This window comes from Schistocerca nitens, chromosome 3, assembly GCF_023898315.1.
Source record: "Schistocerca nitens isolate TAMUIC-IGC-003100 chromosome 3, iqSchNite1.1, whole genome shotgun sequence".
NCBI classification, from domain to species: Eukaryota; Metazoa; Arthropoda; class Insecta; order Orthoptera; family Acrididae; genus Schistocerca; species Schistocerca nitens.
In genome coordinates this window covers 927,055,874-927,080,167 of record NC_064616.1, presented here as the reverse complement: position 1 = coordinate 927,080,167, position 24,294 = coordinate 927,055,874, and the positions used below count along the sequence as shown (strand labels likewise).

The window sequence follows — 24,294 nt, the reverse complement described above, 5'->3', positions numbered from 1 at the left end:
ACGTGGCTCTTTATATGTCCGCACTCAGTTTTTAGACAGTTCAACGCTTCTGGTTTCTGGGGAAATTTAGTAAGACAGTGACTGCATACGTAAAGACAGCTCTCGTTACGAGTTTACGCGCGACAGGTATGCCACACAGTTAACATACAGGTAACACAGGTATAACATTGCCGGCCGGAGTGGCCGAGCGGTTCTAGGCGCTACAGTCTGGAACCGCGCGACCGCTACGGTCGCAGGTTCGAATCCGGCCTCGGGCATGGATGTGTGTGATGTCCTTAGGTTAGTTAGGTTTAAGTAGTTCTAAGTTCTAGGGGACTGATGACCGCAGCAGTTAAGTCCCATAGTGCTCAGAGCCATTTGAACCACGATATAACATTAATTGACCAAAGGTACTAGAAAAAGTACTATAGTTACGCTCACTTCTGATAGTCTACGGAAGCCCGCGGTAACTCTGAAACTCGGTTCACTCGTCATGAACATTGATTACCTTTTGGCATTTTTTATTAAATTAAATTTTTCCTCTGGCATTCACATTGTGATGTACTGGTAATCGTGAAGCACAGTCGGTTAAGCTGTGCCCAGTGATACAGTATCTTCTCTAGTATTCAACAGTAACTCGGATTCCCCGCCCAACGTGAGTATCGCTACGAAGGGTACGTCAGAGGTACCGCAGCTCTGTACCACAGCCCCAGCGGAGGACGCCGCTGTGAGCATGTCGCATGAGCCCGTCCACTGACGCCGCAGTGGTCGCGGCCCCACACTTTAGCGGCAGTTCTCGCTGTTTTCTGAAGCCTTTGATACACGCCAATGATAACAGAGTGATTGTCCTCATCCGTGTTTACATTTTCCAATTCGGATCGCTCCCTGGACTTTGCGCATGCTCACGACGACTATCACTACGCTCTGGACTTTGTTTCCGGCTAGCCGTTCACTTCATGAACACTGCCGTCATCGTTTACACGAACCGTCTGTTTGTTGCACCGATCTCTGCATCACCACTAATTCGAGTGATCGTAAGCTATATTCTACCTACGAGGAGTAACAGAGAAAAATCTTTGCTCCGAACAATGCTTGGAATTTACTATTGTTCGTGCAGCACAAAGCATTATTAGTATTAGTGAGTAAGATATTGCATAATGTATGTATTCGTTACTAAGTTGGTTTGGTTTGTTTGGGGGAAGAGACCAAGCAGCAAGGTCATTGGTCTCATCGGATTAGGGAAGGACGGGGAAGGAAGTCGGCCGTGCCCTTTCAAAGGAACCATCCCGGCATTTGCCTGGAGCGATTTAGGGAAATCACGGAAAACCTAAATCAGGATAGCCGGAAGCCGGATTAAACCGTCGTCCTCCCGAATGCGACGTTACTAAGTAATGAGCATTCTGCGAGATTTGAAGTGTCGATTCGTTACGGCCTGAATTGTTTCGATACTTGCATGTTTTCTCCCTAGCACGTATTTCCTCCCCGTCTCTGGCCAAGTCGGTAACTTTCGTAAGCCTCCAATTCGTTACCCTTGGTGGACATGCAGTAACAAAAATTGTCGTTACTCAGCTGTATTCTTTCCCGGACGTTCGTCCCGCCTCGGTAGTTTTCGTATTCCTCCAGTGTCTTATTCTCAGCGGAACAAGTCGTCATTGACACAGAACACCGATCACGTTTTGTCACATCCCGTGTTTACTTTCTCTGTTTGAAATTCGTGTCCGACTGGGGTGGAGTCGACAGTATTCGTAATGTTTCAGTTCCTTGTTTCCACGCACTGTTCAAATGGTTCAAATGGCTCTGAGCACTATGGGACTCAACTGCTGAGGTCATTAGTCCCCTAGAACTTAGAACTAGTTAAACCTAACTAACCTAAGGACATCACAAACATCCATGCCCGAGGCAGGATTCGAACCTGCGACCGTAGCGGTCTTGCGGTTCCAGACTGCAGCGCCTTTAACCGCACGGCCACTTCGGCCGGCCCACGCACTGTTTCTGCCGTACGGAAAATAGACGGTTTTTCGATAACTCATGGTGTTAAACGGTGCTACGGCAGGTGTTACGAACACAGCTTCTGCTGTCCGGCTTACGTATGTTGCCATGCCTTGTCATTGGAGACTCCGACGGACATAGATCAGAATTGTCGTATCTGGCTGTAGAGACAATGGCCTGGCGATTCAGTTTGGAATTATTTTGATACGACAACAAGTTCAACTCTCGTAGTTTTAAGCTGTTGTAATTAATGATACTACAGGCACGGCGACTGTTCATCACAGTATAGAAGAGAAAAATCAGTTATGGCAACAGTTTCCATTCAAATAGTGGGTTCAAGAGCACTGCTATACCGACAACTAAATACGAGGGTTGGAACTTTAATAGTGGCAACTATTTATTTACAGATAGTACAAAATAGATACGTGTTTCAAAGTTTTACTGACCTTCAAAGTAGTCACCAGCATTGTGTATAACCCGTTGCCAGCGATGTGGAAGTCGTAGGATACTCTTAGCAGTGCCAGTTGTGTTGACAGTTCGAGCGGCGCGGTCTATTGCCCGACGAATTTGTAGCAGTTCTGAAGTGAATGCCGTGAAGTGATTCCTTCAGTTTAGAAATCGAGCTGAACTCACGAGGGCTTAAGTCAAGGGAGTGCAGTAGGTGTTCTAGCACTTAGCAGCCACATCAGTCAAACAAATCAGTAACAAAATGGTTCAAATGGCTCTGAGCACTATGGGACTTAACATCTGAGGTCATCAGTCCCCTAGAACTTAGAACTACTTAAACCGAACTAACCTAAGGACATCACACACATCCATGCCCGAGGCAGGTTTCGAACCTGTGACCGTAGCGGTCGCGCGGTTCCAGACTGAAGCGCCTAGAACCGCTCGGCCACAACGGCCGGCTAAATCAGTAACAGCTTGCACTGTACGTGCTTGAGCATTGTCCTGCAAAATGATGGTCAGGTCCTGTAGAAAGTGTCATCACTTCTGTCTCTAAGCTGGTCGTAGGTTGTGTTCCAGAAATGAACAGTATAGAGACAGAAGTGATGACACTTTCTACAGGACTTGACCATCATTTTGCAGGACAATGCTCAAGCACCTACAGTGCAAGCTGTTACTGATTTGTTTGACTGATGTGGCTGCTAAGTGCTATACCACCTACTACACTCCCCTGACTTAAGCCCTCGTGAGTTCAACTCGATTTCTAAACTGAAGGGAACACTTCACGGCATTCGCTTCAGAACTGCTACAAATTCGCCGGGCAGCAGACCGGGCAGCTCGAACTGTCAAAACTACTGGCACTGCTAAGAGTATCCTACGACTTCCACATCGCTGGCAACGGGTTATACACAATGCTGGTGACTACTTTGAACGCCAGTAAAACTTTGAAACACATATCTATTTTATACGAGCTGTAAATAAATAGTTGCCACCATTAAAGTTCCAACCCTCGTAGGTTAGCAAAACAGGCATTATGTGCAATGGTTATATCAGTAATGGCATTAAACACGAAAGCGACGACTAACGAATACTTTTTAACGAGACAACAACTGCTCTTTTAAGAAATATGACTCTGTAAGTTCGGAATGTGTTAACATATATTGTTTTGTGCGATGTTTGTTTACATTTTGCGCTAGACTGAAACTTTAACATTACACATATTTGTACTGTTTCAACATATTCACTTGTTAGAAACAGCAATTTCGAATAATTGTTGCTTTTAAGGATACGAATCGAAATGCGTGAAAAGTGGGACAGTTACTTTTCATAGTTATGCATGAGCTGGGAGGCGATGTACGTTTCAAGACGAAAATTCTATTCAGCGCATCTGAATTCTCACTTCATAGGTGTTCCTACTCTATGCCTGCAATAAAGCTTTTAAACGCCATGGTATGGAAACAAAGAGAGCCTTGATATGTTTCTGAGGAATTTTTCTCCACGTGGTTTGTATGCGGGAAGACAAAATATCAGAAGCAGTTGCTGGAGCACCGTGATGAACAAGTTACCAATGATATATTCTCCAGAGATTCATGACGAGTGACAGGTCGAGCGAATAACGGGCTACAAAAGCAGTGGTACTCGCAGTTCTTCAAAGAGTGCTTATACATATACCGTCACGTTGTATTGCACAAATATGGCCCGTGGAGTTATCTGAAACAGGGCCAGGACCTTAGGCTCTGTAGCCTCCCCCGTGTCCTCCACCGTAGCAGAGTGGAGCCAGCACGGAAGCTCAGCGTGTTCGGTCAGAGGGATAGTTGTCCTCTGTAATAAAAAATCTGAGTGAGTGGATCAACGATGAACTTGAACAAGCGTCATGGGACATGAACCCCGAGCAAATACAACGACCATTAAAGAACAAAATGACATTTAAGAAAAAGAAAAAAGTGGACAATGCGCCGGCTTGTCATGCCGGGGGGCCCGGGTTCGATTCCCGGCTGGGTTGGAGTTTTCCTCCACTCAGGGACTAGGTGTTTGTGTCATATTCATCATACTCATACCATCCTCATCGACGCGCCAGTCACCAAATTGGCGTCATGTCAAAAGAGACTTGCACCAGGCGATCAAATCTACCCGCCGGGAGGCGCTCGCCACACGACATTTCATTTCATTTCACCTACCCCATGTGTCAGTTAATGTTCAGACTGCCCTCAATACATAACAGTTGAAATCATAATCCAATTGGGCACCGAATCACTGAAGTTGGTGCTTGTCCGCTTTGCCATCGAACAACAGAGGCAGCCAGGTTGTGGTAGTTACCATAGAGCCTATAATATCTGCGGCTTTTGTTTTAGTAGACAGCACCGACGCAGACGGGTGCACATTTGTTGCCGTGCTCCAGCGTCGAGCCAACACTTCGAACAGGGCTCTGGGATCGGTTACGACAACGCAAATAATACCAGTTGCTCTGTGGTTTGGTCACACAGCACGGTCTAGCACCACTTAAACTTCGTCACTGCCTTCCCTCCATTGGTTCTACGCATGCAACGCTACAGTAGCAACAAGCCATTTCATACTTGCTGAGATGCCATTGCCGACAAACACATTTTCTAGAGGCCAGTCATTATTTCCCGTTTTAACTGACATTGTGGTATTTCTCTCTTTGATATCGGCGAGACATTCTGAAATTGTTTTCTTGTTGCTTCCATAGTGCTGGAAGGATAGGGGACAATAGTTGCTATATACGTTATTATGGAAAATGATAAATATTTACTAGTGTTTTATCTCCAGTCTGCTGTGTTTAGGTCTTTCACTGTCTCTCGTGATCGTTTTCGAAGCTCTTTGGTTTCCTCTTCAGGTACATTGGCTAGTTTATCCATGTCGTTTATCGGGTTATTGTAAACCAACATCTCCTGATCTTGTTACTAAGCGTTTGACAAGTTCAGTTAAAATTCTTTAGTTCAACTTACCAGTCACATACTAACCATGCACAGGGATGCTGGCTTATGATGCTTTTAGATTAACTTTGTAGTCGCGTAGTAACCAGACCAGAACATGCAGGCGTTAATAATCCGATGTACTTGGCGAGACATACGCCATTGATTACCGAGCTAATTTGCCTAAGATGAAGCCTTAGAGCTTCGAAATCTTTCGCACATAGCAACAGGCATAGCTGAGTGGACACAGATTACAAGAGAATGAATAGTTTTTATTTTCCATAATAAGATACTGGAACTTGCTCTATTTTACCATTTAGTTTGACAGTTGTTGCGTGAGTGAATTTGGTATTACATTGACATTTACGATTAGAAAACACTGGGCGCTATTGCGCCTATATGTATGCCCTCCTTCTAGTTCGGATTTGTTAGAGGAATTCTTTTTAGGTATTGCGATTATCACAAATGGTAGTGCTTATAAACATTAGCTTTGAGCGGTGAAAAGACGTTTACTTTCTTTGTATTGTGTGAAACTGAGATTCGATTCAAGTTCATGTCTTCTTGCTGAATGGAAATTAATGAGAACGTTTCATACTTTTGAATTTGGGCGATGAAGAGATTACCTACGTACCTCATGAAATCGACGAAAACGTGCTCAGATTTAACCATTTCGCTATACGAAGGACCTAGCAACTCGGTAACCACTCGAACCAATTCATGGTCAAACCAGTCCTTGTCTGATTGCAGAGTGAACCTAAAACGGAAAATAAGATTAAAATGCTGTGCAAATATACTTCAAACAGATTACATTAATTTTATGTAGGTTCTTAATCCTCTAAGAGATACATAGTAATGCAACAGTAAGAGTTTCTTAACTTCACTCGCATAACATACCGGTCAGAGAAGACGCGTGTGCACTCGTGTTTCCAGAGTACCATTAGTACTGACTCATTCTCGATGACAGTTGAAAGCGTGCCCACCATTCCTTGCCAAATGCGAGACAGATCCCGAAGACTGAACACGTAATGAAATTTCGCAGGCGTCGGTAGTAATTTCGCCTATATGACAAAAAGATATTCGTATCTAAGTAATCAGTGATGTACGAGAGTTACTGTTAAATACATTGTCTATTAAGCAATATGGAATAGCAAATAATACGTTTAGAAAAACATTATAATGAAAATGCACTTCGCTGGAGCACATGATAATCACTAGGAGCGTTTACGAACTGCACTGTTGAGGAGATGCAGTAGAAGTAGCTACCACGTCGAAGAGACAACAGTGCGGTTGCCTCGGACTTAGGAATAGTTTGGCGTGTCATGTAGCTGTAGTATAGTTACATCATGTCCTGTGTAATTTATAAAATTTCATGTCTTACAAGGGGAGGCCGCCAATTGTGAAATTCAGATTCGATTCATACTGCGCATAATAAAAGCTCATGGCCAGAGGTGTAATGTGGCAAAGCACCAAGATGCACTTCTCAGCCGTTGTCGAGAAAATCGACAGTTAAAAGAAACCGTTACTGTGAAATACTCTCTACGATTTACAATTTCCTACAGCGTCGTGGCGCAGCGGTAAGCGCTCGGGTTCGTAATCCGAAGGTCGCCGGATCGAATCTCACGCCATGCAACTTTTTTTTAGTATTTGTTTTTTGTAATTCAAATATATAACCCTGTATAACCATATATATATATATATATATATATATATATATATATATATATATATATATATATATATATATATATATATATATACAGGGTTATTACAAATTACAAATGATTGAAGCGATTTCACAGCTCTACAATAACTTTATTATTTGAGATATTTTCACAATGCTTTGCACACACATACAAAAACTCAAAAAGTTTTTTTAGGCATTCACATTCGATATGTGCCCCTTTAGTGATTCGGCAGACATCAAGCCGATAATCAAGTTCCTCCCACACTCGACGCAGCATGTCCCCATCAGCCGGCCGCGGTGGTCTCGCGGTTCTAGGCGCGCAGTCCGGAACCGTGCGACTGCTACGGTCGCAGGTTCGAATCCTGCCTCGGGCATGGATGTGTGTGATGTCCTTAGGTTAGTTAGGTTTAAGTAGTTCTAAGTTCTAGGGGACTTATGACCACAGCAGTTGAGTCCCATAGTGCTCAGAGCCATTTGAACCATTTGTCCCCATCAATGAGTTCGAAAGCATCATTGATGCGAGCTCGCAGTTCTGGCATGTTTCTTGGTAGAGGAGGTTTAAACACTGAATCTTTCACATAACCCCACAGAAAGAAATCGCATGGGGTTAAGTCGGGAGAGCGTGGAGGCCATGACATGAATTGCTGATCATGATCTCCACCACGACCGATCCATCAGTTTTCCAATCTCCTGTTTAAGAAATGCCGAACATCATGATGGAAGTGCGGTGGAGCACCATCCTGTTGAAAGATGAAGTCGGCGCTGTCGGTCTCCAGTTGTGGCATGAGCCAATTTTCCAGCATGTCCAGGTACACATGTCCTGTAACGTTTTTTTCGCAGAAGAAAAAGGGGCCGTAAAGTTTAAACCGTGAGATTGCACAAAACACGTTAACTTTTGGTGAATTGCGAATTTGCTGCACGAATGCGTGAGGATTCTCTACCGCCCAGATTCGCACATTGTGTCTGTTCACTTCACCATTAAGGGGATACGGAATCGGATTTTGGGTTAAAAAATCGAATTTTTTTTATTGGCGTATTATATTCTGCCATGTTTCCTCTTTAAAATGACGTATCATACATAGCTCTACTACAATTATAACTATTTTATTTTTATATATTTGTGAGATCGGGTATTGCGCTTTAGTTATACACGTCTCTCGTGGCTGACCATGAACTTTTTGGCAGTACCTTTAAAGTGACATGAATTCAAATATCCCGGTTTCCAGCGACTATTTATACACTAGTTGCCCGAAAATGTTTCTCTCTGGTTTCCTCAAGTTACTCTTTGACTTTGTGGCGAGACTGTTTTGTAAACAGTGTGATATAAGAAAGTAGTTGTTGTTGAGTTATTTCGTATTTAGTGCTTCATTTTTCGCAGTGAAAATGCCTAGAGCTAAAGCAAAAGTATTTAAAAAGCGTGTGAACTGGCAAAAGAAAAGAAATAATGATTCATTAGCAAAGCAAAGCAGTTCATCATCATCACTGTTGGAAAATGTGAATCCACTTATTACTGATTTGCCGAACGAACTTACACCAAATGAAAACAGTGCTTCTCATAAAAAAACTAAGAGATTTGGAAGAGAAATATAATTTACTTGATAGAGGGAATGAAGTTTTTGAACTCATTGATACGAATATATTGTGTGAAGCTCTTGAAAACAGTTTGTGCTGCAAAAAATGTCATGGAAACGTTCCTCTGAAAGTAGAATCCCATGTTGGCCTGGCTGCCCAGTTTAATTTAATATGCAGTGTTTGTAAATACAGCTGTAAGTTTCCAAGTTCGGTTTCAGTAACTGTAAATAATGGATACAAGAAAACTGAACTTTATAGTGTAAATATTAGGTTAGTTTATGGATTGCGAGCAATTGGTAAGGGCAAAGCAGCTGGTGATATGCTATGTGGTGTTCTAAATCTTCCAAGTGCACCTTCAAAGTTTGAAGCTTACAATTATGTACTAGGATCTGCAGTTGAAGATGTAGCACAGAAGTCAATGCAGGTTGCTGTGGAAGAAGCAGTGGAAGAAAATGACGGCAGTCGTGACCTCACAGTGGCGTTTGATGGCACGTGGCAGAAAAGGGGCCACACCTCCAACAATGGTGTTGTAACAGCAACTAGTGTTGATACTGGCAAGGTTATTGATGTTGCAATAATGTCTAAATACTGTAGGTGCACAGGCAGGCTGAAAAATGAACACAGTGATGACTGTATTGCTAATTATTATGGTAGTAGTGGTGGCATGGAGGTTGCTGGGGTGAAGAAAATTTTTCATCGCTCTTCACAGTGGTATAATGTTCGCTATGTCAAATATCTGGGAGATGGTGACTCTAAAGCATTCAAAGAAGTTTTGGAAAGCAAACCATATGGGAACAGTGTAAATATAAGCAAACTTGAATGTATAGGACATGTGCAGAAGAGAATGGGTGCCAGGCTGAGAAGGTTAAAATCAGTTATGAAAGGGAAAAAACTAGATGATGGGAAAACCTTGGATGGCAGAGGAAGATTGACTGATTCCATAATAGACCACATTCAGAACTGCTATGGCCTTGCAATCAGGCAAAATACAGGCAATCTTGAAGAAATGAGGAGAGCTATATGGGCTTTATATTTCCACACCGCATCCACGGATGAGCATCCACAACATGGTTTGTGCCCCAAAGGTGAAAACAGCTGGTGTAAATACAATAGGGGACTAACAACAGGAGAGAAATACATTCACCACCACAGTCTACCATCAGCCATCATGGCAGAAATAAAGCCCATTTTCAGAGATCTGGCTGACAGAAGTCTTCTGATGAAATGTCTTCACGGAAAAACGCAGAACCCCAACGAGTGCTTGAATAGTGTGATATGGCATCGTCTCCCAAAAACAGTGTTTGTCGGAATTAATACACTACATTTTGGTGTGTATGATGCTGTGGCAACCTTCAATCTTGGAAATATAACTAAATGCCAGGTCCTTCAAAAGTTGGGTATGTGTGTTGGTTCCCGTACGGTACGTGCTATGTTCTTTTTAGATCAGCACAGACTAAGGCATGCTGATAATATAATCAAGACATTAGTGAAAAAAGCAAGACAGGTGCAGAGGGGTGCCAAAAGAAGACTTGAAGATGATTATGAAGACTGTGAAGGGGGTATTAGCTACGGATCAGGAATGTTTTAATCTTCTTTCTCCGTTTCCCGTAAGTTTACTTTTTACTTCATCTAGGAACATTATCTCAGGTACTGGTCAACCTAGAAGTCTGAAATTTTTATGACGTAGTGACATAGGTCCCTATTACATACTGAAACAACGATTTTTTAATTACTTGATTTACAAAAGACTTAGGGGTGATAGTCTAGTAAAAAGCGATGGAAAAAATTTACTTAAAAATAAATGTACAATATCTCTGTAAGAAAATACTTTGACAATAAACTGTTGTTTCAGTATTGTTGTAACATATGAATGCACATACAGTAAAATTTTTACCTCTCTGTCTCCAGTAGTTTGTGAGAAAATGTTCCCTATAGTAGGCATATATTAACATTGCGGGGATAGGTGATTCCGTATCCCCTTAAGAAAAAATGTTGCTTCATCACTAAAAACAAGTTTCGCACTGAACGCATCCTCTTCCATGAGCTGTTGCAACCGCGCCGAAAATTCAAAGCGTTTGATTTTGTCACCGGGTGTCAGGGCTTGTAGCAATTGTAAACGGTAAGGCTTCTGCTTTAGCCTTTTCCGTAAGATTTTCCAAACCGTCGGCTGTGGTACGTTTAGCTCCCTGCTTGCTTTATTCGTCGACTTCCGCGGGCTACGCGTGAAACTTGCCCTCACGCGTTCAACCGTTTCTTCGCTCACTGCAGGCCGACCCGTTGATTTCCCCTTACAGAGGCATCCAGAAGCTTTAAACTGCGCATACCATCGCCGAATGGTGTTAGCAGTTGGTGGATCTTTGTTGAACTTTGTCCTGAAGTGTCGTTGCACTGTTATGACTGACTGATGTGAGTGCATTTCAAGCACGACATACGCTTTCTCGGCTCCTGTCGCCATTTTGTCTCACTGCGCTCTCGAGCGCTCTGGTGGCAGAAACCTGAAGTGCGGCTTCAGCCGAACAAAACTTTATGAGTTTTTCTACGTATCTGTAGTGTGTCGTGATCATATGTCAATGAATGGAGCTACAGTGAATTTATGAAATCGCTTCAATCATTTGTAATAGCCATATATATAATTCCCGGCAATCAGTTGCAACAATTATGCATATAATAAGTTGTTGAAAGTCGTTTGTCGTGGAAAAACTGGCGACTTCGAACATGATTATGTTTTCCGCAAACAAAGTTGTATTTCACAAATGTTATTAATTGTCTTCATAATGTTTACATGGGTAGTTAACGGAAGACGTAGAAACGATATTCCGAAACGAATACGTATAGTGTAAGTCAAACGTTCGAATTAGAGTAGAGACCCCACGATATATATATATATATATATATATATATATATATATATATATATATGAATTACAAACAGCAAATACTAAAAAAAAAAAGTTGCATAGCGCGAAATTCGATCCGACGACCTTCGGATTACAAACCCGAGAGCTTACTGCTGCGCCACAACGCTGTAGGAAATTATAAATCGTAGGGAGTATTTCACCGCAACGGTTTCTTTTAACTGTCGATTTTCTCGACAACGGCTGAGAAGTGCATCTTGGTGCTTTGCCACATTACACCTCTGGCCATGAGCTTTTATTATGCGCAGTGTGATCCGAGTCTGAATTTCACAATTGGCGGCCTCCCCTTGTTAGCCAATTGAAACAGATTTCTTCTTTGATAGCGGTTAATTGAACCATCCGTCATGCTCATTATTACGACCCCTGAAGGTTGTCACAATCCGCAGTTATACTGCACACGGTCTCTGCACCTAGTTTGACACAGATGGTGGCATCTTGATGTTTGCCAAAACAAACTACATCTGAGATTACAAGACCTTGACGTAGACTGAATGCCTGCTTACGTCCTAGTATTATGTCAATAATAATAACCAATGCTCTGTTTCAACATCAAAAGTAAACATTTTATTCCAATGTATAGAGATGAGGTGATTTACAAATTCAAGTAGGTTTCTTTCCACTGTCTGACAGACTGTCGTATAAAGGGGCGTAAAATACAAACTGTCCATGTATTTAACTGCGGCCAGATCAAAACCATATAGACACCACATTCCAACTTCTAAATCGTTGAAGCCATGGACATTTCATGGATCATCATTTCACTGATTTACTGTGAGTTTCTGTACTTTGATAAAACCGCCCGAAAGGGGATCAACTACTGTGGTCAACAACGTGTAGCCGGCCGAAGTGGCCGTGCGGTTAAAGGCGCTGCAGCCAGGAACCGCGAGACCGCTACGGTCGCAGGTTCGAATCCTGCCTCGGGCATGGATGTTTGTGATGTCCTTAGGTTAGTTAGGTTTAACTAGTTCTAAGTTCTAGGGGACTAATGACCTCAGCAGCTGAGTCCCATAGTGCTCAGAGCCATTTGAACCATTTTGAACAACGTGTAGGTGAGTGAATTCTCCATCGGTTAGGTAGTTGTAAAACGGCAGTTGGAAGAGGAAGACTGCAAAAAAGTACTCGCCAGTCCAGTGTGGAGCTTTTCACAATCACTCCTCATTGTGGCGTACAGATTCCAATTCTTCAGCAAATATCACTTCTAAGTGAGTCAGAGATTAAGGGTCCAAGAACACTGTTGGTGTACGCCTGAGAAATCGCCCCGAGCTGCAGCATTGGCACAAGCCTGCCGAAGTTCCATGAGGTGACTGATCTCTCTTCCAGTAAGATTACGACTGAGACTAGTAGTGGTATCTCTTCATAAAGGGAATGTTTACGTCAGGTGAAGTGAAGCTCCTGTAATGTAGACTGTATGTAAACTGAATAGGGGGTAGCGCTTGTGGGAGAAGTACATTGCGCAACAGAATTACAGGATCACTTTTTCGAAACCCTCAAATAGTCTTCTATTAAGGCACAGAAATTTAAAATTTGGCTCAAAGGTGTGTACACTCTTCCTCTGCAGCAGTGCAAAAGCATGGCGCCACGCGTCGTCACTCTCGGGCTCGACGACTCATCAAACAGGTAAGTGTCGACACGTGCGAAGAGAAGGCCAGGGCTCATAAGGTCATGCGACATGTAAGGTGGGTTAATGATTTCACATTGGCAGTAAATTTCACTACAATTCTGCTCAACGCCACCGTGGTCGCGTCACACGATGGGCAGGTCGCTACACTCCCTATTATCTAAACTTCAAAATGGTTCAAATGGCTCTAAGAAATATGGGACTTAACATCTGAGGTCATCAGTCCCCTAGACTTATAAGTACCTAACCTAACTAACCTAAAGACATCAGACGCATCCATGCCCGAGGCAGGATTCGAACCTCCGACCCTAGCAGCAGCGCGGTTCCAGACTAAAGTGCCTAGAACCGCTCAGCCACAGCGGCGGGCTATCTAAACTTCACCCCTTCTGTTGACGCCTCTGTGATGGAGCTCTGAGCGGCGATACCAAGCGTTGAAATCACGCTACTTTCTTATCGGTGACCGAGGAAAAGAATATAGGCACACCGCCACTCAGAATCTACGTGAAAACGCCTCATAGGATGTCATAAAGGGCGTCAAGGAAGCCATCCCTTTAGCTAGGGCGTTGATTCCCGCGCATTTCGCCATCAGCAACAGGACGACGTTCATGACAGCCCCGGCCGCTTCAGCCCCTCTCTAAGGACATGTGAGGCTGCATCCCCATTGAACACGATCGAACCCCATTGGAGCGAAGCTCGACCGCAATTTTTGATCCTGTGTACCGGTTGGAACTACTAGGGACCGTTCAAAACCATTCGACGATATTTGAACGTGATCTGAAGCAGCAAAGGGTGCTAAAGATTTCTCAGCATCCTGTTTCACGCCCTCCTGTGACGTGATCATGGAGAGATGCGATATTGACACATGTATGAATACAATGGCAAAGGGTTCCTCTAAGACGCTCCAGTTCAACAATACCCTCGGTGGCACCTGCCCACATTTACTGAGAACTTTAAAAAACTACTCTTAGAGAGAAAATCTGCGAAGTAGCCCTAGATGCCTGCGAGCAGACGACCACTTGACACACCTCCGATGCCAGTTGCCTGCCTGCAGGCGTCTAGGATTATTTCACAGGTTTTGTCTGTAAAGGCACATTTTTAAAATCCTCAGTAAATGTGGGCATGTACCACCGAGGGTAATGCTGAAGTGGCAGGGGTTAGAGGGACTCTTTGGCGTTGTATTCACATATGTCTCAATGTTGCACCCCCCCCCCCCCCCAATGATTATGCTACAGGATGGCGTGAAATAGGAGGGCCGAGAAAGCATAAGCACTCTTAGCTGTTCGGGATCACATTCAAATTTCATCTAATGGTTTTGAACGGTCCCTAGTTGTTCCAACTTGTACACGAGAGCAAAATGAGGTCGCACTGCTTCCGAAGGGGTGCGATCACGTGCAATAGGGATGCAGCCTCACAATGTCCTTACAGAGGGGTTTAAAGTTCTGGGGGTCAGGAGCGTCAAAGCTTGTCGAGAACGTCGTCCTATTGCTTATAGCACTAAGAACTGTCGTTTTCTACCGTGAAATGTGCGGGAATCAATGCCCCAAGGAAGGGAGCGGTTTCAGTGATGCCCTTTATGCCACACTCTGAGGTGTTTTCGCGTCGATTCTGAGCGTCATTGTATCTGATATCTTCTCCTCGGCCACCCATAAGAAAACCAAGTGATTTCAACGCTGCTTGTCGCTGTTCTGATGTCCAAGAATGGGTGGAAATGCCGTTAAGAGAGGTTGTGACGACCTTCCCATCGTGAGAAACGTCCATAGTGTCATTGGACAGAATAGAGGTACAATTTGGTGCCAATGTGGTAATACACCTTACACTTTCGATGAACTTGTGAGCCGTGGCCCTTTTCGCATGTATTGACACTTAACTGTGAAGCATCGCTGAGACCGAGGGTGAAGTCGCCTGGCGCTCCGCTTTTGCATCAACACGGAGGAAGGCTGTAGGGACGGTCAGCCATATTTCAAACTCATGCGTCGTAGTGGGAAACAGTTACGGGGTTTCGAAAAAGTGATCCTTTAATTCCGTTGCGCAGTGTAGCATTTCCCGGAAGAACGCCTTACTTGCTGTGCAGGGTGACTAAAAATCAGTTCCCATCTATCAGCGCAGTAATTCTGTAGATGCGTGTTTCGTTTTTCTTGTGTTATATTTGTTACTAATTTCTGAATTCCGCGTATTGTTGACAAATTTGGTGGAAAATACCTACTCTCAGGCGTGTCTGAGCACTGTGCTGCCACTCATTTAACGGGTGTGCAACTGAAAGGTATGTATAAAATTGAGAAACATCATGCAATTGCTCCTTGTGACGTAGTTATTTACAGAGAGTGGGGACTTACCTGCTCGCTCTTCAGTTTATAGACAAACTTTTGTATTTGCCCTCGCTCTAAACAAACGAATTATACTGTGCACACATCATTAATCATGCACACATATCTGTAAATGTACTGGCCGTTACCTTAAATGTTTTGCTTCGGATCACACGTTTCTCCAGAATAGTGTAGGAATGAGTTGATTATTACCTCACGGAAATGCAGGTATTTGTCTGATACCTCATTTCAATTAAACACATCCCCTCCTCCGTGGCAGAGGCTGCTAACTCACGCTTCTGCGGTAGTCCTCGCCTCGCAGGTAGCTGTTTCGGACGCTGATAGTTGAAGAATCTTGGGCATGTAAATAACAGTGTGCAGTGATGGTGTTCTCTTGGTCATGTGCTATGTGTGCCAGATATAGATATTTTCCCACAACATGGCCAATAAGACTAAGATCATAACCCCACTGGCGCAGCAAACAAAAAATCTTCTCGTCACTTCCCATCTTTGCCTTTAATAATTGATGTATAAGTGACAGGCATATTATTGTGGCAGCATGCTGACAAAATACGTTGTCACAATTAAGATTGGATAAAGACGTACTGAATCTAATAAAATGTAATGATATTTAAATTTTATACTAGATACAACTTTTCTATGTGCTAAGTTTTACTTTGTTTCGAAGTTGGGCTTACCCTCGTCCGTTGCCATAGCTGTCTCGTTAGTGGGACTAATTTCTTCACCAGCTGACGCACCTCTGACGTGAAACCGCGTTTGGCGTTATAGTGTCCCTCGCCTATCACAGAGAATATTTTATCGACGGAGGTGTCCGTGGGCAGTGTGCAGTTAAACACAGAAAATTGTTTCTTTAGGCGAGACGGTATGTCATTTCGGCCTCCACCTGTAAGAGAGACAAAAGTCTTTGTATTCTGGGTCAGTTTTAAGGTAGACCAAAATGTTTTCATAGGAAAGTGTGCAGTAGGTGCTGACTGTCGGGATAACAGAACAACGTGGAAAATTTACATTACCAGGAAGACACATTGCAGCCACGAACTGGACGTCGACAACAGTTATAAACTCTCCAGGTTTTTCAAGGCTGTAGAAACCCTTCATATCCATAGTCTGGCGCACAATCTCGTTGGTGATTTGGTCACCCCACTCATTTATTTCCGGCAAGTTTATATCGTCAATAAATACCATCATTTTTTTACCTCCTGGAGGACCAAAAGTATTACCCATTCGCTTCTCAACATAACTCTCAATCGTTTTCTGAAAGTAAACGAACATTTCTTTAACTAATGTCCTGTTAACGCAACGTGTTATGACAATGAGAACAATCAAAATTCACTTATTACTAGGCTAAAACTGGCAAATCTGTTTGCTCTGCAGTTACTCCTTTCATAAGCTTAAGTGGGTTTCATTGTTATCATAAAAAATTTTAAGAAGATATCACGCTGTACTTTACTTGCATATACGGCAGGATCATGAATTCTGAATTTAGATTTATATAGCAATAAAAAATTAGTTTCACAACAAAACAGTCATACAATTTTACATCATATAAGGTGTACGATTCAAATAACTATACTCAACTGAAGGAATTGCCCACAAACAACTCTTTCATCTCCCATTCCAATTTAGCTTAATTTTCTGCAAGACCTTTGCATCATTGAGAAAATGCATAAAGATGTTGACTGTATTTTCTCATTTTGGGAGAACTCAAGAGCAATTTGTTTAATTGTTAAAAACCATTCAACAGCCAAGATCGCATGAAAAATTTCTTTTTATTTAAGGCAACCGGTTTCAACAGACTATGCTGACATGTTCATTTTACACTGTACTCACGCACAAGATGGTTGGTTGGTTGGTTGGTTGGTTTTGGGGAAGGAGACCAGACAGCGAGGTCATCGGTCTCATCGGATTAGGGAAGGACGGGGAAGGAAGTCGGCCGTGCCCTTTGAAAGGAACCATCCCGGCACGCACAAGATGCCAAGTGGATAAAAATAGCACATTATAAAATATTTGTCATCGCTAAAATATTTAAAAACACCTTGTGCAACAGGTTATGTCCACACACATACTGCTCACAGCTGCTTGTTGCTCACAGTGTCTGTATGATGCAGCAAGCAACTGTAAGGTGCTTTATATTTTTAAATATTTTAGCTACGACAAACGGTTTATAATGTGCTGTTTTTATCCATTTGTCATCTTGTTCGTGAGGTCCGCGTAAAATGAGCATGTTTTATAACAAAAGATTTTAAGAGCTGAAGATGACAGCATAGTCTGTTGAGATCGGTCGTCTTAGATAAAAAAAAACTTAGATAAAAAATATTTTATGTGATCCTAGCTGTTGAGTGGTTTTTAACATAAAGGTGTTAATAGTAGCATTGTTCACCCCTTTGAGAACTAAATTCGATTTGAATTCAGATGAATTCAAAAATGAATATCATTTTTTCTTCTACTCTTGCAGCTGTGGAAACAGTTACGCAACCTGAGCTGTATTTTATTATTTACCGTAAGTTTCAAAAGAGTGTTCGTGTACTGTTACTCTGTAGTTCGAATACTTAACGCTTTAAACACGCGAAACAAAAATGCTCCAAGAATGACTTTTCACTCTTCAGCGGAATGTGGGCTGATTTGAAACTTCCTGGCGGACTAAAATTGTTCGCCACACGTAGGATCTTTGCCTTCCGCGGGCAAATGCTTTACTGTCTGCGCTATCCAATATCGACTCACGATCTGCCACCACAGCTTCCAGTTGACTTTTATTCTCCACTGACTATCGGTTATGTTAGTCTCTGTACTTGGTTATCTCACTGCGATGTTGTCAGGCGCAGCACTTCAGCAGGTTGTTCCACTGTCTTGCAGACACAAGAAGGGCAAGGGATCGCAATAGATTTCGCAGTTCTCATACCAGATATTAAGTAACGAGGAACAGGAGCTGCTGAAGGCGTCAACCACATTCTAGCGTGATCAGTTCCGCACGAGCAGTTACGTTATCCACGTAATGTACAGCATGTGGATGCTCTAAAGCTACGCGACCACCACGCCAAGGTTTCATTCCACCGCTAGATTATAAGACGGAGCACTGAAAGAGCGTTCTTCTCAGCTTGCATTTAATTTACAGTTGGGGCAGTATTCACACAGAGCGGGACGATAAATGACCATTATCACCACGTGTGACCAGATACAAAGCCTCGATCGATCATGGAAGCAAAGCTCAGGCTCTTTTTATCATAGAATCAGTAAGTGGACAGGAATTGTAGGTGACAGACTCTTAACCAAACAAATCAACAGGTGTTGTTTATCGCCAATTTCTGCACGATAGTAACAGACACTATTGAAAAACTTCCCTTGCGGAAAGACAAAAGACACAGCTCTTGCACGATGCGGCACAACCCTATTTTCTATGCCACGTTTTACAGTACAGACCAGAAAAGATTCGTGAATGATGGACAGGCCAAGCAGGTCTAGAAGCATGACTTGGCGTTCAGTTGATCTCAGTCCCTTAGATTAATGGATATGAAGAATTTTAAAGGCACTGGCGTATTCCTCATCCATCAAACGTGCACACGTTACAGGTGTTTCTGTCCCGTCTATGTGATCAAATCAGAGGGCAGACTGAAGCGTTCGTAAGAGTTGAGGACTAGAGCGATTTAAGAATGACAGGTAATGAGATTGAAATCCACTCTTAGTGTCAATAGACAGATGCTATCATAGGAAAGAAGAGCCTAGATCTCAACAAATATTGATTCCGGACGAATGCATATGAGATATTTTTCAAGTTTTGATCACTGTTGCCTCCTGTAAGAATACTGAATATATTTTTAATACTCTAGATACAAATTTAGTTTTTAAATACACTCCTGGAAATTGAAATAAGAACACCGTGAATTCATTGTCCCAGGAAGGGGAAACTTTATTGACACATTCCTGGGGTCAGATACATCACATGATCACACTGACAGAACCACAGGCACATAGACACAGGCAACAGAGCATGCACAATGTCGGCACTAGTACAGTGTATATCCACCTTTCGCAGCAATGCAGGCTGCTATTTTCCCATGGAGACGATCGTAGAGATGCTGGATGTAGTCCTGTGGAACGGCTTGCCATGCCATTTCCACCTGGCGCCTCAGTTGGACCAGCGTTCGTGCTGGACGTGCAGACCGCGTGAGACGACGCTTCATCCAGTCCCAAACATGCTCAATGGGGGACAGATCCGGAGATCTTGCTGGCCAGGGTAGTTGACTTACACCTTCTAGAGCACGTTGGGTGGCACGGGATACATGCGGACGTGCATTGTCCTGTTGGAACAGCAAGTTCCCTTGCCGGTCTAGGAATGGTAGAACGATGGGTTCGATGACGGTTTGGATGTACCGTGCACTATTCAGTGTCCCCTCGACGATCACCAGTGGTGTACGGCCAGTGTAGGAGATCGCTCCCCACACCATGATGCCGGGTGTTGGCCCTGTGTGCCTCGGTCGTATGCAGTCCTGATTGTGGCGCTCACCTGCACGGCGCCAAACACGCATACGACCATCATTGGCACCAAGGCAGAAACGACTCTCATCGCTGAAGACGACACGTCTCCATTCGTCCCTCCATTCACGCCTGTCGCGACACCACTGGAGGCGGGCTGCACGATGTTGGGGCGTGAGCGGAAGACGGCCTAACGGTGTGCGGGACCGTAGCCCAGCTTCATGGAGACGGTTGTGAATGGTCCTCGCCGATACCCCAGGAGCAACAGTGTCCCTAATTTGCTGGGAAGTGGCGGTGCGGTCCCCTACGGCACTGCGTAGGATCCTACGGTCTTGGCGTGCATCCGTGCGTCGCTGCGGTCCGGTCCCAGGTCGACGGGCACGTGCACCTTCCGCTGACCACTGGCGACAACATCGATGTACTGTGGAGACCTCACGCCCCACGTGTTGAGCAATTCGGCGGTACGTCCACCCGGCCTCCCGCATGCCCACTATACGCCCTCGCTCAAAGTCCGTCAACTGCACATACGGTTCACGTCCACGCTGTCGCGGCATGCTACCAGTGTTAAAGACTGCGATGGAGCTCCGTATGCCACGGCAAACTGGCTGACACTGACGGCGGCGGTGCACAAATGCTGCGCAGCTAGCGCCATTCGCCGGCCAACACCGCGGTTCCTGGTGTGTCCGCTGTGCCGTGCGTGTGATCATTGCTTGTACAGCCCTCTCGCAGTGTCCGGAGCAAGTATGGTGGGTCTGACACACCGGTGTCAATGTGTTCTTTTTTCCATTTCCAGGAGTGTATAAATAATTTTTAACGTTATAGAGGGTGACCCAAAAATCCATTAACATTTGAAAATGCACTACTTCGCGGAATAATGTTGACAGGGAGGTAAGAATTGACACACAAGCTTTAAATGACATGGGGTTTTATGGAAACCAAAACGAGTGCAAAAACTGGCCAACAGATGGCGCTGGACAGCAACACCGCATGGGAATCGTGTATAAATTGAGCTGTAGTAAAGGAGTCAGATCATCCTTAGATTGGCAAATAAACACCTGCTGGAAGGTACCACTTGTATGGAGGATGGCGTCCCATCCCATACTGCTACATGAGTGAAAGATCTCCTGCTCCCATTTTGGTGAGGATCGCCTGCTGAGCCGCCATGTCCGTCATGCTTGGCCTCTCAGGTCCCTAGACATCAATCCGTGTGATTATTATTTGTGGGGTTGCCTGAAATCGCAAGTTTACCGCTATCGTCCGACCTCATTAGGTATACTAAACGACAAGATCCGACGGCGGTTTCTCAGCATACCTGCTCATATATTGTACAGTGCTGTTACAACGTCGCCCCTTGTCTACAGGTGCTGTTGATGAATGACGGCCGACATGCTGAGCACTTGTTATAAAGAACATCGCCTTTGCTAAAAGTCAATTGTTATGCTAATTATTGCTTTTATGTGGTATGAAGCGCCAGGTGATGGTCATTTTGTGCACTCTTTTTGGTTTCAATAAAACCCAATGTCATTTCAAGCAAGTGTTTAATTTTTATCTCTCTACCAACATAAGTGGAAACATGAAGGGACACGTTCAGCATAAAAGCGTACAGGCCGACCTCGTATGCTGACTGACAGCGATCGCCAACAGTTGAAGAGGGTGTTCACGTGTAATACGCAGACATCTATCCAGACCATTACACAGGAATTAAAAACTGCATCAGGATCTACTGCAAGTACTATGACAGTTAGGCGGGAGGTGAGAAAACTTGGATTTCATGATCGAAAGACTGCTCATGAGCCACACATCACACCGGTAAATGCCAAACGACGCCGCTCTTGGCGTAAGGAGAGTAAACATTGGACGATTGGACAGTGGAAAAACGTTGCGTGGAGTGACGACTCACGGTGCACGATGTGGCGATCCGATGGCAGGGTGTGGGTAAGGCGAATGTTCAGTGAACGTCATCTGCTAGCGTGTGTAGTGCCAACAGTAAAATTCGGAGGCGGTGGTGTTATGGTTTGGTCGTGTTTATCATGGAGGCGGCTTTCACCCCTTATTGTTTTGCGTGGCACTATCACATCACAGGCCTACAACGATGTTTTCAGCACCTCCTTGCTTCCCACTGTTGAAGAGCAATTCGGGGATAGTGACTGCATCTTTCAACACGATCGAGCACCTGTTCGTAATGCACGGCCTGTGGCGGAGTGGTTACATGACAGTAACATCCCTGTAATTGAATGGCCTACACAGAGTCTTGAGCTGAATCCTATGGAACACCTTTGGGATGTTTCGGAACGCCGATTTCGTGCCAGGCCTCACCGACCGACATGGATACCTCTCCTCAGTGCAGCACTCCGTAAAGAATGGGCTGCCATTCCCCAAGAAACCTTCCAGCACCTGAGAACGTATGCCTGCAAGAGCGAGAGCTGTCATCAAGGCTAAGGGTGGGCCAACACCATACTGAATTCCAGCATTACCGATGAAGGGCGCCACGAACTTTTAAGTCATTTTCAGAGCGAGGTGTCCGGATACTTTTGATCACATAGTATATATATATATATATATATATATATATATATATATATATATATGAGAGAAATGAGGAAGTTGTTGATTTATGATTGTTACAGCAATCGTGATTGTTCCCAGAACCTACAAAATTAACTCAATATATTTAAGTAAAAAGAGGGTAGGTAACACAACATTAATATTAGACGGATTTCCAGTGATGCTACATTTCGTTTGTTGCCTAAGTTATGCTCAATCCCTCGCATGCATGTATGTACACATGTTTTTTCTACTCTTTCTCTTCGTTCCTCTCTCTCTCTCTCTCTCTCTCTCTTACACACACACACACACACACACACACACACACACACACACACACACACACACACACACACAGGCACGACACGCACGCACGCATACACACCCACCCTCCCATCCAGCCACCCACACACATACACACACTTCAACTGCGGTCAGTGCAGTTGTTGTAATGTGGAAACGGAGCTATTTATCTCTCGTCCGAAAGGTCATGATCATTGGCTTTCAGGCCAAAAGTGGAAGCATTTACGAAACGGCAACGTTTGTAAACTGTTCTCATGCCGCCGTGCTTAAAGTGTACTGTGCATGGCAAAATGGCACTATCCGAAACCGGTGCTGAGACAACTGTGGTGCACCACAGTCCACAGATGACAGGGGGTGAACGATGGCTGCGGAGATGTGTACGGGGGAATAGACGTGCAGGTGTTGAGCAACTGAACACTCAGACGCAGCAATGAGCTACCAACCTACCAACAGCGTCTCCTCAAGGAGACTGTTGCTACGTATGGGCTTCCGCAGTAGGTGCGCGCATGATGACTGCTCATCGGCGACGAAGGCTGGAATACCACAACTGGACGTCCACTGAGTGGCCTTTTCAGATGAATCGCGTTTTATGCTCCATGTGGCATGGCCATTGGCGTTTACGGAGTGAAACCACTGAAAGCAAACATCCCACAACATTCGTCGGAACGGTCCAGACCGAAGGGTATTCCCCGGGTGACTTCGTCGAGTTTCCAAAGCACAATGGATCGACACAAGTATACACAATCCTTGGGGAGATGTCCACCCCTATATGTCTTTTGTTTTCCCTCGCCACGACGGACAATGCAACGTGTCAGAGAGCTCGCAGTGAACGTGCGTGGATCGAAGAGCACCAGGATGAGTTTACCGTACTTCCCTGAGTACCGAACTCCCCTGATTTAGACCCAAATGAGAATCTATGGGATCATCTCCATCGGCCAGTAGGCGCCATGATTCCTACAGCAGCTGGCCTCGGCATTGGAGCCGGCATAGCTCTACATGCCTGTCGGTACCTTCCAGAGCCTTATTGACTCTCTCCCTGCACATCTCACAGCGGTCCACGCTACAGGGTTTTGACAGGTGGTCACGTTAATGTGCGTGGACAGTGTATCTGCATCATACAGAAATACTATCAAGTACAAAAATGACACGCATCGCTAGTAAAAGACTTTTTCAGCATATGTACTTCGATAATTCTAAGCAAAAACAAAACACCGATTAGTTTGACATTAATATTTCATCCTGTCTACATCGACACGCAAGTTGCCAAAGTGGCGTCAAATTGAAAGACTTGCACTGTTCTAGACAGCCGGCCGGAGTGGCCGAGCGGTTCTAGGCGCTACAGTCTGTAACCGCGCGACCGCTACGGTCGCAGGTTCGAATCCTGCCTCGGGCATGGATGTGTGTGATGTCTTTAGATTAGTTAGGTTTAAGTAGTTCTAAGTTCTAGGGGACTGATGACCTCAGAAGTTAAGTCCCATAGTGCTCAGATCCATTTGAATCATTTGTTCTGGACAGGGTCTTC

At 44.3% G+C, this 24,294-nt stretch overlaps 1 protein-coding gene across 1 annotated transcript in view; it reads right to left on the bottom strand.

The window, feature by feature from the left end:
• Nucleotides 1–24,294, bottom strand: part of LOC126249493 (dynein axonemal heavy chain 5) — an 856,962-nt gene that overhangs the window by 269,993 nt on the left and 562,675 nt on the right. Inside the window, 4 exon segments of the mRNA XM_049951144.1 lie at nt 5,977–6,099; nt 6,240–6,403; nt 16,136–16,341; nt 16,469–16,709. Coding sequence (XP_049807101.1) covers nt 5,977–6,099; nt 6,240–6,403; nt 16,136–16,341; nt 16,469–16,709 — 734 coding nt within the window.